This window comes from Ovis aries, chromosome 2, assembly GCF_016772045.2.
Source record: "Ovis aries strain OAR_USU_Benz2616 breed Rambouillet chromosome 2, ARS-UI_Ramb_v3.0, whole genome shotgun sequence".
Classification (NCBI taxonomy): Eukaryota; Metazoa; Chordata; class Mammalia; order Artiodactyla; family Bovidae; genus Ovis; species Ovis aries.
Window position 1 is genome coordinate 1,795,729 of NC_056055.1, and position 17,967 is coordinate 1,813,695.

Consider the following 17,967-nt stretch of genomic DNA (forward strand, 5'->3'; position numbering starts at 1 on the left):
ACAGGACGCAGACTCCTGCCTGGCCGAGAGCAGAGAGGACAGCAGAGGGCCCTGAGCCCTGTACGTGGCAGGCCGCTGGGCTGAAGCCACCACAGCTGTGTCTAAATGCTGCGTTTCCCAGCGTCTGAACAGGAAAACGATGGCGTCAAGGGAGACGATCGATAGGTCACTGCCAAGTCAGCCTCTCACGTGGGGATTTTTCCCTGTGACTCAGCTGGTAAAGAATCCTCCTGCAATGCGGAAGACCCGGGTTTGATCCTTGGGTTCTGAAAACCCACTGGAGAAGGGACAGGCTACCCACTCCAGTATTCTTGGGCTTCTCTTGTGGCTCAGATGGTAAAGAATCAGACCGCGATGCAAGTGACCTGGGTTCGATCCCTGGGTTGGGAAGATCCCCTGGAGAAGGAAAAGGCTACACACTCCAGTACTGTGGCCTGGAGAGTTCCACGGCCTGTGTATCTGTGGGGTACACCAAAGAGTCGGCCACGACTGAGCGGCTTTCACTTTCACCTGGGCGGTCGGCGGGCAGCAGAAGCAATCGGACAACAGCAGAGAGTGAGGACGCTCAGGACAGAAGGACAAGCCCTCTTCACACTCCAGGGCACAGGCTGCCTGACTCAACGGGCTCTGCTCCAGACCCCCCGGCCCCAGACCCGACTCCAGGGAGGCCTGAAGCACGCTCCCTCACACCAGAAGGCAGCCACCGCCACGGAGACACGTCCTCCCCAGAGCAAGGGGCGTCTCCCGCAACACCCAGGCTGCTGAGGCAGGCCACCGGCCCTCCTGGGTGCCGCCGCCCTGGACTAGGGCGCCCTGCGTGAGCCCCAGAGCCCAGGCCCCCACAAGTCTCGGGGCCTGGGCCCCAGGGTGAAGAGAGGGCCCCTGAGCAGACACAAGTAGGGTTGGAAGGTCCGGGGAAAAGACACCACCACGAAAAGATGGTGCAGCTGTCAAGGCAGGCACTACGTCGAGGTCCCAGCAGCGCCTCAGGGTCCCTCAGGGGAAGGGGCGTGGGGGACGGACCAGGTCTGGGCCTGTGGTCCCACCCTGCCCCCTGCCAGCAAGGGCAGATGGGCCACAACCTGACCCAGGACAGCACAGCGAGCAGGGACGCCCAGCACAGTCTGCCCCAAGGGGCATCCCGAGAGCCAGCAGGGGCCACGGCTCACTCCCGAGGGTGCAGACCAGCCACGGTCCTCACAACCTCACCTGTGAAGCTCAGCAAGAATGTGGACAGACACGCATCTCAGAGGCCACGCCAGACGGCGTTGATGAGCCACCCGACCCCATCACCCACACCCCCACCACAGGGACCCGGAGACGCTCCCGCACGCCAGGGCCGCCCGTCGCACGCGCTTACTTCTCCTCCAGACGGCGCTCCTCCTGGTCGCTCAGGTCGTCGTCGTCCACCAGGTGGCCGAAGGGCTCGGAGGAGATGGACACCATGTTGGAGAGGATGACTCTGCTGTCGCTGCTGCCCGTGAGGACCAGCTGGTCATGCGAGTGGTTGTAGCGGACGTTCCACACCCTGGGGGTGGGGGGAGAGGGCGCTGGGACCACCAGCCCTCCTGGACGGGGCAGCCTCATCCCGCTCAGGCCAGCACCAGGTGGTGGTCAGCAGGGGCAGGCTCGCGGCGCAGCCTGAAACCTTGTAAATCCCGACCGACAGAGACACAACCAGACGGCAGCAGGGACCGCAGGGGGCTCACTGGACTTCCTGTGCGGCGGGCACACAGGCTTCCCAGAGCGCCAAAGGCCGTAACCACCTGAGAAGCACAGTGCGGACTAGAGATGACGGAGACACGAGCCCACCCCGGGCGGCCTCCAGGAGCACTGCCCCGGCCAGGGCTGCCCTCCCGTCTGGTCTGGTCACTCGGCCCGGCTTCCTTCTGACCCACACGACCCGAGCTCGCTGTGCTGAGCCACCCGCCAGGCAGCTGCTGCAGACCCGGGGCTGGGGGGTGGGCAGCGGACAGCCAGACAGCCCACTTGGGTCCAGGGGACAGGAGCTTCTTCCCGGACTGCAGGCATGACCGAACTGTCTAAACTGTACTCCAGCATTCAAGTGGTAAGTACACACGAGCACACACAGAAGTGTGCACGCCCACAGCAGTGCACAAATAAGCACGCGGGTGCAAGCACACGCGTGCACGTATGTACACAGATGTGTCCACGCACGCAGCAGCACACTCTCACGAACAGACACAAGCACACTCAGGCACGTGTGCGCATCCAGACAGAAGCACGCACGCACACGCACATACGCACACACAACAGGCTTTATTTGGATGAAAACGATCTTCTCTGACTTGATCTCTTTCACTTAGCAAAAAGCCCCAACACGTGGTGAATACACAGCTACGGCACGTTAGGGAGAACGGCGGGTCTTGGAGGTGCTGCGTGCTGCGCGCCCAGCCCTGCCTCACTATCCTCCCCATGGATGCTGCTCGACTGGCCTATCTGGCCTCCTGCCTCTGGGCACTGGGCTCTCCACCCACTGCATGGCACACAATGCCCCAGGAGCATCTGGGCACACTCACTGTTGCATACGTGAACCAGCACTATTTCAAGAGAAGACAGAGTCTAATGTTTTTCTTTTCCTACGTTTATGAATCACAGTCAGATTTGGAATTTTTTCCTGAAGAAAAAATAAAACTGGTTGATTGAATGAGTCACAGCAGCACAAACTAGGCTAGTTTCTGCCTTTCCAAACAGTGACGTAATCAGCAAAATAAATCACCTAATTACTGCCCCCCCGCCAGGCACGCACCAGTGCGAGTGCTCCTCCAGGGTCTTGACGGGCTCGGCGACGTTGCGGGTGTCCCAGAACTTCACCTTGCAGTCGTCCCCGCAGCTGGCCAGGTAGTACTGCTTGTTGGGGTTGAAGTCCAGGTCCCGCACCAGCTGGCCGTGAGCGCTCTCGATGCAGTAGATCTGGCTGGGAGTGGGGGGTGGACACATAGGTAAGAGGGGGGACACGGGAAGCACTGGCCCCCACAGCCTCTCCCAGACCCTGGCCAGGTGGGGTCCGGGCCGGGGGCTCCTGCTCGCGGTCGGTGCCTGTGATGGGGGCTGGCTGGCAGTTCTCAAGGGGGTGACCTGGCATCTTGATGAGAGGGAGCCAGAGAGAGGGGACTGTCATGGAGAAGCAGAGACAGACTGGACAGCCCACGTCCAGAAGGACCAGAGAGACAGAAAGGGGGCAGAAAGCAGGACGCGGTGCTGACGGTGTCGGAGGCGCAGAGACAGGAGAGGAAGAAGCAGGAGACACTGCAGAAACGCTGAGGGAGACGCTGCCCGTCCCGGCCGGGCCCGCCCCTCTCCACGCACGCAGCCTGGGTGCCGACACACCGGTGGGAGGGGCTGAGCCACAGCTGCTCAGAGTGCACACCCACACACGTGCGCCCACACAGGTACATGTGCCCACACCTACAGGTGTGCATGCCCACACGTGTGTGCAGAGGACACACACGTGTGCACACATGTACACAATGCACACAGCACACACGTGTGTCCGCATGGGTACACGTGCCCACACGTGTAGGCATACATGCTCACACGCATGTGCAGAGGACATACACGCAGGTGCGGTGGGAGGAACTGAACCACAGCTGCTTAGAGTGCACACATGCACGTGTGCACACGTGTACATAATGCACACAGCACACACACACACACGTGTGCCCACACAGGTACATGTGCCCACACATACAGGTGTGCAGGCCCACACACATGTGCAGAGGACATACACACAGGTGTGCACACGTACACAATGCATGCAGCACACACGTGTGTCCGCATGGGTACACGTGCCCACACATACAGGTGTACATGCCCACACGCATGTGCAGAGAACATGCACGCAGGTGTGCACATAGGTACGCAATGCATGCAGCACACACGGGTGCCCGCACGGGTACGTGTGCCCACACATACAGGTGTGCATGCCCACACGTGCACAAAAGAGCAGGCACACACACACAGGTGCACACACACACGTGCACACAGACCTGACTGATGCCCCACCACCCAGCTCCAAGCCGCCTCTCACAGGGTGTGGAATTACACTGTTCCATCTCTACAGCGACCCCCTCACGTCACACACCCCAACCAGAGGAGCGGTCATCCTGAGGCGGGACAGCGGCTTTGGACAAGAGGCCTGCGTCCAGCGGGATGGATGAGGCCTACCACGGCCCTGTGACATGCCCGTCATTCCACCCTCTCCGCGTGCTTCTCGGGGGGAGTGTCCCCTCCTGCAGGTGCTGGGTCACGTGCTCCCTGCAGCTCCCGGGGGGCGGCACCCCAGACCTCCATGCTCCCGCTCAGGGCAACGACTTTAGTCCTTCCCATCGTTTCTCACAGGCCAGGTTTTCCAGCCCAAAGCCACCTTTAAATCGGGAACTGGTTTCTACATCCTGTACCTTTTCAAGAGCCTAGTAATTTCTTCCTAAAACAAGAAGCCCAAGCCCCAAGACCTTGCGAGGGAAGCAGGAAAATGGATAACACCAAGCCTGCTGAGGTCCCAGGGCCTGCGGAATGCTGACTCAGGCTTTCCTGCCAGCTCTGGGCGTGGTGGCCTGAACATAAAAGCCCCATGCACACCCCAAGCAGCGCGGGAAGCAGCTGGCTGAGGAGGCGCACAGGCTGTGGGCAGGAGAGAGACCGTGTCGAGACAGCCCGGCTCACCCGCTGCCAGAAACCCAGGGACGCCCTCCAAGGACGCTGCCCCCCAGGCCTTGGATTTGGGGTCTGTGAGGTTAGCCTTAGAGGTTCTCATATAGACCCCAAAAACCTTCGCATCCTTCAAGGAATGATGAGAACAGGGAAAGACGGCCACGGGCCCTGGAGGCATGCATTCTGGTCCTGAGTCCCCACAGTCCAAGCCCACAGCTTTCAGCACCTCACAGCAAACCCAGCACAGCCCGGCACAGACACACACGTCGATTATGGATTACCCCTGCACTTTCGGGGAGCCCTGGACCGAGATTTAAGGCAGTGCCCCCACCCTTGAAGGCAACAGGAATTATTTCCCGACCTCCGTCTCTGCAGCTTAGTGATAAATCACGGTGTGCTGAGGGGATGAACTGTACCTTAGAAAAGACTGCCGTGCTCCCGTTGCCATGGCAACAGAGCGCCCCCGTCACTCCTCTGCCCGTCAACCCACACCTGGTGCAGAGAAGCTGCTCTCTGTGCTCCGCCAGCAGCGCAGGCTGTCTGTGTAACGACTTAGGTGACACAGTGTGATCACCTCCGGGCGTGCGCCCCAGAGACACGGCAGCCCTCCCCTGGAGTTGCCCATCACAGGGCCCGGGAGCCTGCGGTCACCGTCTGGGGCCTGAGCTGCTGTGAAAGCCTGACCCGGATCTCCACGGGAGACCGTGGCTGCTGAAGGGCACCCGGAGGAGTCAGGCCGCCGGAGGGGGCTCGGACCCACAGCCCCTGGTGTACTGAAGGCGGGGTCGGAGGAGGAAGGCGGCTGTGCACCTCCCTACAACACCAAGACCGCAACAGCCCGGCCGTGTGGCCCCCAGCAGAGCTGACCCGACCGAGCCGAGGTTGGGGCGGGGCGGGCGGGGCTCCGGGCGGCCGTGTGGCCCCCAGAAGAGCTGACCCAACCGAGCCGAGGTTGGGGTGGGGCGGGCGGGGCTCCAGGCGCGAGTCCGGCCCGGCCGCCACTGACCTCATGGTCCGCGTGTCCCAGCCTCGGATGGCCGTGTCGTTCGCCGTGGCTACCTGGGAGCAGTTGTGATGTGGGCTCCAGCGGCCCGTCGTGAACTTCAGCTGTCCTTTCCCTTCCAGCGACGCTGAGCTGGCCAGCTGTGGGTTTGGGGATGTTTTCAAAGGAAGAAGGAAAGAGAAGTAATTCGAACTCTATTCAGAACGTTTAAGAGGATACCTTGTACAGGATATGGTTGAAGGTAACTACTGAAAACAACCAGGAAGCTCTGTCATTGTTTTCTGCCCTTAAAAGGCAAGAATGTTAGAACCATATTTGCAAAAAACATATATATACATACATTTATAAAATGGAGCACAGCAAAAAAAATAGCAAGGGTATTAATAGAGCCTCTCTCAGACAGGATTTGCTGGTGTGTGATTAGAGGATCTGCTCAAATCTGAGGCAATGATACGGAACAGGCCAAGCATCAGCCTCCTCCAAAGACAAGGACGAGGCGGTAGGGGTCCGCACGGGTGGCCTCAGGTGCCGAGGGGCCAACGGCCACAACCTGACCACACACATGTTCAGACAGTCCCCGCCCAGTCTCGAGGGTCTCCAGCTCTGTTACTGGGGGGTTAATTAACCCCAGTAGGTAACAGTGGAGACCTTGGAGACCACCGGCCCTGGGGGAGCCTGGGAGACAGGCGCCCCACCCCGCTGCCCACCCGCCCTCAATCTTCTGCACAAAGGCCTGTCACTTGGTGGGGATGGACACAGGCGGCTCCAGGCTTGTCTGTGGCCCTCAGACACTCGCCCCTCCATGACCCACTTCACTTAACCCTGTACACCAGCCTTGCCCTGCAGAACCTCTGAGAGGGGCCCGGGGTGGCCACCGCAGTGCTGGACGGAGGCCCCAGGAATTCATCAGGCCCAGACTCAGTCCCACCAGGCGTGGCCCACAAGGCAGACGGTCAGTGCAAGGGGATTCGACTGGAACCTGGGGGAGAACCACCTGCTTCCTCTCCCAGAAGCCTGGCCCGATTAAGAAGTCTGACAGCAGAGACAGCTTTAAGAGTGACTCTGAGCCAGGGCCCCATTTACGGTGTGACCGCAGTGCCAGGGCTCACCACCCAGGAGGCACTGACCCGCTGGAGGCACCTCACCTCTCCCTTGGACAGTCTCAACCTGTCCCAGAAAACCTTTCTGCCCAAAACCCACTTTCCCGCCTCACCGACTCTGCAAACCACGTGGACGACAGGCCTCGTGCCAGCCCATCTCGACGCTAGTCCTCACGGGCATACGCGCTCCTCTCCCGGGGGCGGAACGCCTGGAGTCCGTGCCCCGAGTATCGGACAGAGGCCCACAGGGTCAGGACAGCGTCTCATCTCTAAGGTAACTCGCAGACGGCCACCCATCCGGGTTCACGGGGAGCCCTCCTGGGTGCCCGCCCTGCGCCCCACTCCATGACCAGGAGCAAGCACCAGGCCGAACCCTTAACAAACGCCAACACCAATCAAGCTCCCCGCGCTGCCTCTACGCTGACTCTTTAGGGCTCCAAGGGAAGGAAAGGCCGCGAAACTGACCGGCACTGTCTGCCTTCAACACCCACACTGAGTGGCCTCTGGCCAGCAGTCCACAAGGAGCCCAGGCCCTCTGTCCAAGCACGTCCGAGAGCTCTCCGATGAGACCCCAGCCCCGCTGACACCTGGCCCGCAGCCTCACCAGCCTTGAGGCTCCAGACTTGACGGTCCCCACAAAAGCCACATAATGGCCAGTGGGAGGCGCTAACTTGGGGGCGTTTGTCAGGGAGCATGGGAAACCGACAAGACCCCACGTGGACTCAGCAGTGGGGACCCCCACAGAGAGGGCAGGGGCCCCGCCCGAGGTCACAGCCGCCCTGCAGAACTGGTCCAGCTCCCGCTCCACCACTCACTCCAACACAGAAACCACCAGGGCCACAGAGCGCCGTGCCCACGGGTGCCGAGAAGTCTGCGAGGCAGATTTTAATGAAAACCCGAAAGACAGCTCGCCATCAATTTTTTAAGGGGCTACTTGGGGCAGCCAGCATGGTGCACGTTGTAAGGTTAATCAATCACTTTTTCTGGTTTCCTGGTGACACGGAGACAGAAGGAGACAGAACTCAGCAAGAACTCCAGAGGGTGCAGTGCACACGGTAATCTGCTTCCAGCATTAAAGAGAAATATTCAGTGCTTCCTGGTCCAGGAGTGATGAAAGGCTCCCCCAAACCCTCTCAGAAGAGCCACTGGTGCAGGACAAGAACAAAGAAGGCGCCGCCAAAGAACAAAACGCTGGGACTCAAGCCGGCGGGGCCAGTTCAAGGAGAGTCTCGGCGTGGTTTCCAGAGACCCAAGCAGCACCCCCATCACCAAGCCCCACAGCGTGGAGCAGGGGGCAGGACTGGGCAGAGACCTGGGCCAGGAGCAGGACTCAGCATGGAGCGGGGGCAGAACTCAGCATAGAGAGGGGGCAGGACTCAGCATGGAGCGGGGACTGGGCAGACCTGGGCTGGGGGCACGACTCAGCGTGGAGCAGGGGCAGGACTGGGCAGACCTGAGCCGAGGGCAGGACTCAGCATGGAGCAGGGGCAGGACTCAGCGTGGACAGGGGGCAGGACTGGGCAGACCTGGGCCGAGGGCAGGACTCAGCATGGAGCAGGGACTGGGCAGAGACCTGGGCTGAGGGCAGGACTCAGCGCAGACAGGGGGCAGGACTCAGCGTGGACAGGGGGCAGGACTGGGCAGACCTGGGCCGAGGGCAGGACTCAGCGTGGGCGGTGGCAGGACTCAGCATGGAGCGGGGGCAGGACTCAAGAATCTGGGGCCCAGCACATGCCCCTCAGGACCAGAGAGGTCAGCAAGTGCCACTATCCTAGCCCCAACCCCACCAACGTGAAGCAACTGCAGGGCTGTGGCCTTTCCAGCACAAGAGACGCCGCGTCCACGCAGGCGAGTCCACCATGAGCCTGGCCCCAGCTGCCGGTCATACAGCAGCCCCCACCGTGGGAGCCCCTCTCCCTGAACGCCCTGCACAGCCCCCGGGGACTAAGACGGCCCTGAGCCAGGCCCGGTGGGCTTGCTCCCCCTCCAAGACGGGCTTAGGCCTAGACACACAGTCACGCGTGAAAAGGTGACAAAGGGGCTTCCAGGAAAGGCTTTCCTTACAAACCGAGGGTGCTGTGGAGTCTGGATATGACGGCTGGAACCTCTGCAGCCACCTTTCGGTCATGATGGGGAGAGCAGTGACGGGCGGACACGGCAGAGGGCAAACACACAGAGTCGCTGGGCCCTCGATTTGATGAAGACCCTGAACCCGGGGGGGCTTCATTCCCCCACCTCTGTTTCAGCAGACAATAAAACCTCCTCTCTAAGTCACTTCTTATGTCCTGCAGCCAAATGCATTCTCATCGACACACCCAGGATGCCCCTCTGAGCCGACGCCATCAGGGGTGCCTTCAGGGAAGGGCAGCCCCCCCTTTGAGCCAGACCCCCGAGTGGGTCCCCGCTTTCCCAGTGAATGACCACGAGTTACTGCGTCTCTCTAAGGCCTGGCTTTCTCTCCTGTGTCTCATTTGTAAGACAGATATCAAAGAACCTGCCCCCAAGGCTATGAGGACCCAACAAGACGAACCCCTACAAAGCACCACCCCGGCACGTAGCTCTGCTCTGCCTTCAGGGACCCAGGGGAAGGGACGAGGGTGCTGTCTTCTGGGCCCAGGGAGGGGCCTCAGGACTGTCGTGGGAACGGGACTCGGCAAGACACCCCAGGCCCATCACTGCCTTCAGAAGAGGGAAGAAAGGGTCCCGCCACCCCCACCCCCACCCTGGGGTCACAGGGCAGGCGGGCTACCCCCTGCGCGCCGTGCCCCGGCCCACGATGGTCCAAGACCCGGCAGGGCTGGCGGCTCCCACGCCCGGGAAGGACTCTGCCCCCCAGCAGTGCTCCGGCTCCGCAGGTTTTGAGAGCGGCCTCCTGGAAACCAGAGTCCCCGTGTTTAGGAAACGCACGCACAGCAGCAGGTGCCAGCAAGGGTGAGGAGCCCGAGGTCGTTTCCGACGCATCTGCAGTTCATTTCAAGCAGAGCTGACTCTACTGCAGGAAGAAGAGAGCGAGGAGGGCTTCCCCTCTGCTGCACCAAAGCCAACCCCTCCTCGTGGACAGAAACGTGTGTCTGACACCCACCGACGCGGGTGTGATCTCCAAACAGACTCCAAACAGGGAAGGCTGTGAGGGTGGATTTAAGGTCTTTGGCCGAGATGGGCGAGAAGGTAACCGGTGTCCCTGTCCCATCGAGGAGCCACGAGTGAGGTGCAGGAGAGATGGGCTCTCTGCACCTTCCACTCTTAATCTGGGGTCTCCGGGAGCCAGCCCTCCTCCCCGCTGGCCACGCGCGGAGCCCAGGAAGCCGAGGGAAGGGGGGGCCGTGGGCGAGGAGGCAGGGAGCCTGGGCTGCACCCTGAGCCTGTGTCCCCGAGCAGTGAGCCTGCTCTGGGCGCGGGCACAGCAGGCAGGGCTGCGGGGAGCGACTCCCCACCGGCGTGGGCTGCAGCCTCCTACAGTGTTTTAAACCTGCACTAGAGGTTTCTGGAAGCACACCATGTCCTTGAAGCCTGCTGTCTTCCTCCCAGGAAATGCTCCCCTGGGCACCAGCCCTCAGGCCTGTATGCGGGTGATGTCAGCTGCCCTTCCACCCCACGGAAGCTAGTTCTTCCCACAGCTGGGGAAAGCCCTAGAACCCGGGTGTGAGCACGCGCAGACCCAGACCGGCAGGCACCGCCTCGGGGTCCCGGGACCCATGGAGCACCCCCTGCAGGCCTCCCTGGGGCTCCGCTAATGATTACAAATGGCAGAGAGCCTCCGATTTAATTGCAAAAGGTAATGAAGCAGTGAGCATAAGATTAGATTCACCGCAGAAGGCAATATCCTCAAACAATAAGGACAAAAATTGAGGAGCCGGGCGTGAAGATGGCTGGAATCGATAGGAAGGTTTCAGTATTAAATACTCCGGCCCCGGGGTCGCAAAGTGGTATCGACAGAACTGCTGACAGCAGATAAAAAAAGGGGAGAGAAACGGAATTGGTCCCTGCAGAAAATCAGTTACAGATTAATCACCCTACCATAAAATCATTTTGAGACGACGGAGGGTCTGAAGAGCCGTTCACACTTTGATGACTGGACAGGCCCACACAGTGGGGGCCCCAGAGCAGTGGACTCCTAATCCCCCCCCCCCCCCAGTCACTCCACGCATCCCCGGACCGGAGCTGGTGTTCTGCCCAGTGCTGCCGCGAGGCCCGCCACCCTCACAGGACAGCCATGTCCCTTTCTGCGCTCAAAGGTGGCCTTGGGGAACGGCCCCCTGAGCACAGGCGGGGGCAGGGGCAGGAGGGGGGACCCTGGACTCTGGTCTGGACGCCCTGCCTAGTACCCTGGAAGGCAGAGGGATGCGGGTGGGGGACTGTGGAGGCATCGACCCAGACTCAGGGGCCCACGGGGCAACGTTGGGAGCTTCCTTCAGGTTCCCGCTTGGGCCTCAGTTTGGGTGAAATCTGTTTTCTGCTCCAGGATAGAGAGATGTCTAATTTTTTTTCTTAACTTTAACAAAGACAGTGATTTCTTTCCTGAAGAATTATGACTGTGCTGGGGAAACTGGCTGCCTCTTAACTTCCCACTGAAGCCTGTGAGAGGTCCTTCCAGTCGTGCGGTTTCTGTACGTGGACAGGTCACTCCACACTGGGATGAGTCTGACTTCTGGGCCGTGTGTCGATAACGACCCATCAGTACACATGCAACCTCAACCCAGAAGGTGAAGACACGCGGCAAGAGAGCTGAGCACACGTTCCGGGCACGAGCGGACCGAAGGTGAACACGGCTCCTGAACGGGTCTCCCAGGAGCATGCCTCTCATGCCCCCCGGGGCGGCAGCGGGGCCCCAGGCGTGGGAGCATCAGAGACGCTGTCCTGCAAGTGCTTCACCTTCTCTCCAAAGCTGCAGCTTCCACAAACAAATGCACTGAAATTACGAATCCATGTGAAACAAGACGTTTGATAAGAGGACATTTTAAGGGATCGTGTATGAAAAAATACACACCAATAGGTGGAGTATTTAGTCTATGAAAGACACACTCTTTGAAGCGAGGACTATGTGAAAGTCAGACAGGTTCCCAAGAAGGCTGACGCGTAGTACTGAGCAGGTCTGGGGGCAAACGGGCCGTCGGGGAGACGCCACCTCCTGGTCGGGACCCTGAAGGAGAGCTGCCCCGGAGCTGCAGGGCGAGACCTCAGGGGACACATGGGTGCCTGACGGGGCGGGACGACGATGGCCACCCAGACAGAAAGGTGGACGCGCCCGACAGCCACACCCTGAGAGGCTGAGGGGTCAGCGGGTCACGGTCAACTGTTATTTTCACGACCAGGAAACCTCTGTGTCACGAATGCTCCTCTCTGAAAGGTGACCTTAACCAAATACATGTTGAAAACCCTTAATTAAAAAGATTCATACGTGAAAGAGAAGACTGCGATTCGGGGCAAATTACAGCCAAAGGGGAGAGTTTTGTCAACATCCAGGTTCCGTGTTATATTTGCACCCGGCCCGGAGACCCGAATTGGAATCTTTCTGCCCGAAAGAGCTGTCATCTGACTGACGACGACCCAGTCCGTTTCTTAGTGATTTCACAGTGTCAGGATTCTAAACATGTATGAACCGATGAGTGTATTCTGAACTCGCCTGGAGGGACAGAAACCGCGCGGCTTGAGTTACTCACCGTGGCCTGGCTGGAGCTTCCCTCCAAGTCCCACAGCAGGATGTGGCTGTCGGCCAGTGAGACGACTCTCTTCCCATCTCCTGCGGGCTCCCAGGCGACGCTGCGGGAAGAAGGGAGCCCAGCGTTACGAGATGCCCACCCCAAGGCCCTCAGCAAGGCCCTGCCCAGCCCCTGTCAGCAGGGGAGGCAGCGTGACCTGGGGCAGTGACCCGGTGCAGCTACCACGCTCCTGAGGCCTGAGTGCCCACATCCCTCCCTAGGGTTCACTGAGATCAGGAGGACAGGCGCCTGCGACGGGGTAAGTGCCCTGGTGTGGACTGACACCAGTTCCCAGACAGGCTCCCTGTCTCTGTGTACGTATGTCTCTGTCTCTCTGCTTCTCTCTCTTCCTAGACATCTCCGTCTCGCTCTCCATCTCCGTCTGAGTCTGCGTCTCTGCATCTCCATCTCTCTCTATATCTCTGTCTCCGTCTCTGCATATATTTCTGTCTCTGTCTCTGCGTCTCTATCTCCGTCTCTCTCTGTCTCCGTCTCTATACCTCCGTCTCTGCGTCTCCGTCTCTCTCTATATCTGTCTCCGTCTGTGTCTCCGTCTCCACGTCTCTGTCTCCGTCTCTGCGTCTCTGTCTCCGTCTCTGCGTCTCCATCTCTCTCTATATCTCTGTCTCTGTCTCTCTCTCCGTCTCTGTCTCTCTCTCCGTCTCCATCTCTCTCCACGTCTGAGTCTCTCTGCGTCTCCATCTCTGCGTCTCCGTCTCTGTCTCTGCCTCTCCGTCTCTCTGCGTCTCCATCTCGTCCCCGCCTCTCTCTGTCTCCATCTCTCTCTACGTCTGCGTCTCTCTGTGTCTCCGTCTTCGCGTCTCCATCTCTCTCTCCCTCTCCGTCTCTCTCTCCGTCTCCGTCTCCGTCTCTGTCTCTCTGCGTCTCCGTCTCTGTCTCTGCCTCTCCATCTCTCTGCGTCTCCGTCTCTCTGCGTCTCCGTCTCTCTCTATATCTCTGTCTCTGTCTCTCTCTCCGTCTCCATCTCTCTCTGTGTCTGCGTCTCTCTGTGTCTCCATCTCTGCGTCTCCATCTCTGTCTCTGCCTCTCCGTCTCTCTGCGTCTGCGTCTCTCTCTGCGTCTGCGTCTCTCTGCGTCTCTCTCTGCGTCTCCGTCTCTCTGCGTCTCCATCTCTGCGTCTCCGTCTCTCTCCGTGTCTCCGTCTCTCTCTCTGCGTCTCCGTCTCTGCATATTTCTGTCTCTGTCTCTGTGTCTCTATCTCCGTCTCTCTCTCTGTCTCCGTCCCTATACCTCCATCTCTGCGTCTCCGTCTCCACGCCTCCCTCTCCGTCTCTGCCTCTCTGTCTCTCTGCGTCTCCATCTCTACGTCTCCATCTCTCTCTGCCTCTCCGTCTCTCTCCGTCTCCATCTCTCTACGTCTCCATCTCTGCGTCTGCGTCTCTCTGCGTCTGTGTCTCTCTCTGCCTCTCCGTCTCTCTGCGTCTCCATCTCTACGTCTCCATCTCTCTCTGCCTCTCCGTCTCTCTCCGTCTCCATCTCTCTACGTCTCCATCTCTGCCTCTCCGTCTCTCCGCGTCTGCGTCTCTCTCTGCGTCTCCGTCTCTGTCTCTGCGTCTGCGTCTCTCCCCCACTGTCAGGTGGGCATGCAGGGGGAGGCGGCCACCTGTAAGTTGGGAAAAGAGCCCGCTGCAGCCCCTGACCTGCCCACACCCTGACCCCAGCTCTCCAGCCCCGAGAACTGTGAGCAGTCAACCCTGGAGCCCTGTAGGCCCCCAGCCGTAAGTTTCATCAGGGCACCTGAGCTGAGGCCCTGCTGGCGGCTTCTCCCAGGAACTAAGGCACGGACAGCCGACAGACCCTGGCCGCTGAGATACTGGGCAGCCTGCTGGGGGCTGGGTCTGAAGGGGCCCAGGTGGGTGGTGCCCACATCATCCGCTGCCTGCTCCTGGGAGGGCAAAGCTGAGAGCCCTGGTCACCGCCAGGCCCGGGACGGCAGACCATGTCGTCTGTCGCAGCCCACGTGAGCCACAGTTTCCTGTCACCCAGAGCCGTCCTAACCGACGCGGTGCACACCTGAACAACTAACAAGACGAGAGGCACATCGCCCGGGCGATGAAGCCTCAAGAGGCTGAGCACTGTTCAGGGTGACCACAGGGCTGAACTTCTGTCTTCAGAGCTATGACGAGAGCTCCATTTCATGTCCCCCCACATGTGACCACTGCAGACACTGATGGAGACCCTCACGGCTTCTCTTCCACACAGAACACGATACCGACTGACCGGGGCACCTCCCTAGTGCGACCCCTCAAGACTGCCAACGCGCTGCTACGACTTTTATCACAACACTGCCTGCTGCTCGGCCACTCAGTCGGGTCCAAATCTGTGTGACCCCATGAACTGCAGCCCGCCAGGCTCCTCTGTCCGTGGGACCCTCCAGGCAAGAAGACTGCAGTGAGGAGCCAGTCTTTTCTCCAGGGGACCTTCCCCACCCAGGGGTTGAGCCAGAGTCTCCGGCATTGCAGGCGGAGTCTTGACCGCTGTGCCCCCAGGCAGCCCACCTGCATGACCAGAGATGCCCGAAGGAGAGAAGAGAAGGAAAACCCGGGTTCCTCAGAAAACTGACCTGGATCACGCCAGGAACAGTAACTTCCTGTGAAACAGACGAGACTGAGGAGAAGGCCACCAGCTGTCCTGGGATGGAGAGACAGCCCGTGCGCTGGAAACCCAGGCGGTGTAAGGCCTCAGGGAGGGCACAGAACCACCGGTGGACACACCGGTCCAGGTCTGGGACGCATTCTCACTGCTGCCGCAGGCCCGGCTCCCACACAGGGCCTGGAGAGACGCCCCAGACAGACGGGAAAGGGGCCGGCGCCCAGCATGTTTCGGGGAGGCTGCGGTTGGGACGTGCGTCTGCCAAACCTGACATGGTGGGCGACTCAGGACAGCTCATACTGAAAACTATCAGGAGAAACCAAACCCCACAGGAGCACACAGAGAGGGCGACTCAGAGCGGCATCAAGAAAAACCAGGACTGAGGATCGGAAGACAAAACAAGCATGCTTCCCAGGCCACTGAGCAGGGTGACCGCGGGCCTGACGCATGGCCACAACTGATGAGACACACCCCGAGCCCTCGCCTGCTGCCTGCCAGCCTCACCCCGGCTCCCGGCTCCCACCTTCTCACTGTGCTCCTCCCAGGTGTCTCCCTTTTGTCCTACAACTTCTGCCCCCACGGAAACAACAAACCCAGGGTGGGTGTGTGTCCGTCTCCAGACAGTCGGCACGGCCAGGCGATCGGGGTCCTTGCTAAAGAAGAGCAGGCCTGAGGTGGACACAGACAGCACCGTCCCCAGAGGAGACGCCCCCTCTCACTCAGGGCCCAGCCGCTGGGCAGAGCTGTTTACTGTCCACCTGGGGGTGACGCATCTGACAGAACGTACGGTGGGTTTACAGGGAGCAACCCCTGCGGTCGAGAGAGACTAGAATAAGCAGGGCATGCGAAGTGCAATAAAAGAGGAACTCCTACTGCATCGCGCATCATCACCGGGGAGCCAGCGCTGTACACACAGGGAAATTACCCGGATTTCTGCCACACCTGCTGCTCCAAACTAGGGCGTTTGTTTCTTTGTTCACAGAAGTCACCCACATTTCTGCTTTCTCACTCTCTCTCCATAGATGTGAGTGACGTAAAACTGTATTAACAGGTCAGGAGCCAGAGAGCACGCAGCTAATGTATGTACGTGGCAGCCCCTCATTATCACTGGGAGAGAAACACGGGGAAAGGGCCGTCTCTGCAAATAAGCCCAAGCGAGAGAAACGGAAGCTCTCTGTGCAGTTAGCAAGGCCAGGGGGGCAGGAGTGAGGTCCTGATCTCCCAGGCCGCACATGACCAGACAAAACACACCTCTTCCTCAGACAAGCGGTTCCAGAAGGAGTGAGTCACACGCTAGATTTTGGCGCCTGGGCTAAGGATGCTCTCAGGACCCTGAGAAACGCTTGAAGCAGCCCCGACGTGAGGCCACTGCTGGTGCCAGCTCAGTCGCTGAGTCGTGTCCAGCTCTTGCGACCCCGTGGACTGAAGCCCGCCGGGCTCCTCTATCTGTGGGCTTCTCCAGGCAAGAATACTGCGGTGGGTTGCCCTTTCCTTCGCCAGGGGATCTTCCTGACCCAGGGATCGAACATCAGTCTCCTGCACGGCAGGCAGATTCATCACACCTGAGCTGCGGTTACTTTCAATCCACGTCATTTACCTCTCCAACCTACCCCTGAAGCCCATTCTGGCGGGCGGGGGGGTGGGGAGCTGGCAGGGCTGGCAGGTGGGGGGGCTGTCAGGGCAGCACAGCTGCTAAAAGCATGGAGACCACCAAATATGAGACACGTGACACGGCCATCACCACACACCACGGAGCTGAAGACAGCGCGCGAGCGAGGCCAGGACCTCGGCTCCAGCGCTGCTCCGAAACCCTCCCGTTCATTACTTCACTGAAGAGGGAAAACCTTCAATAAGAAACACAGCTATCAAGTCGCTGGTGACTATATCAGTGGTTACCAGCCAAGTTTTGAAAACCTTTTACAAGAACGTAATACATTATTTCCTCAATTATATCTCTCTCTTAAAATACACAGATTTGGCAACCTGATTAATTTCTTCCTGCTCAAAAATTCACAGCAGAATGTAAGTTAGCTTTCCATACATGTTATAAAGACTTTTTTCAAGAAAGACCCCTTTAAGAGTCACACCATTAAGCCAGGAAGCCCCCTGCGATCAAATCCAGGGAAGCGAGGCTTCCTGTGGCTGTGACACACGGGCACTTGTAGTGGCACGGTCATTTACGCCCAGCCAGGGGCCCCTTCCCGAGAGCAGACGGGTGTGGGGCTCTGGACACCAGTGATTCACTTGTTGAAGGCCCGTGTTTATGCTAACGACGCTTGCCTGCACTCCCCCATCACCCACGTGCAGGGCTCAACAGAAAGACACCCACCCTCACACTGAGAGTCCAGCCACGGATGGTGTGCGGGTGGGAAGACCTGCCCTCCCCAGAAGTCCCCTGGGTGGGCTCACCTGAGGCCCCATCACAACGCAGGGTGGACATGGAGCTGATGGACGCCAACCCCTGGGGCTCCCGTCTTGTCCTCCTTCCACAGGTGGCTCTGACAACCACCCCGTTTGACGTGGAGACGTCAGCCACAGGGAAAGGGGAGGGCATCTTTACACTGTCCTGTGAGACCACCAACTGTTCTTTCCCTGCACAAAGTAAGGGCTGCGAGGCTTCCCAGGGGGCACTGGTGGTGAAGAACCTACCCGCCAATGCAGGAGACATAAGAGACGCAGAGTCAATCCCTCAGTCAGGAAAAGGAGGAGGAGGGCACGGCAACCCATGCCAGCATTCCTGCCTGGAGAATCCCATGGACAGAGGAGCCTGGTGGGCTACACTCCATGGGGCCACAAAGAGCCGGACACGACTGAAGTGACTTAATATACACACATAGGCATCTTTCCAGACTTCTCTCGAAGCTCAGAGACCACTCCA

The 17,967-nt window shown here is 59.6% G+C and overlaps 1 protein-coding gene and 1 long non-coding RNA gene across 5 annotated transcripts in view; both read right to left on the reverse strand.

The window, feature by feature from the left end:
• Positions 1–17,967, reverse strand: part of EIPR1 (EARP complex and GARP complex interacting protein 1) — a 67,931-nt gene that overhangs the window by 1,958 nt on the left and 48,006 nt on the right. For all 4 annotated transcript variants that reach the window (XM_027964040.2, XM_060410782.1, XM_060410783.1 and 1 more), the window contains 4 exons: positions 12,438–12,537; positions 5,681–5,817; positions 2,771–2,938; positions 1,361–1,528 (listed from right to left, as the gene is read on the reverse strand). In XM_027964040.2, the coding sequence (XP_027819841.1) occupies positions 1,361–1,528; positions 2,771–2,938; positions 5,681–5,817; positions 12,438–12,537 (573 nt within the window). The remainder of the gene's footprint in view (positions 1–1,360; positions 1,529–2,770; positions 2,939–5,680; positions 5,818–12,437; positions 12,538–17,967) is intronic.
• Positions 13,277–14,053, reverse strand: LOC132659274 (uncharacterized). Its single transcript, XR_009599498.1, has 2 exons — positions 13,982–14,053; positions 13,277–13,901 (listed from the first exon to the last, which is right to left on the reverse strand). It is a non-coding gene; the product is annotated as an uncharacterized LOC132659274 (long non-coding RNA).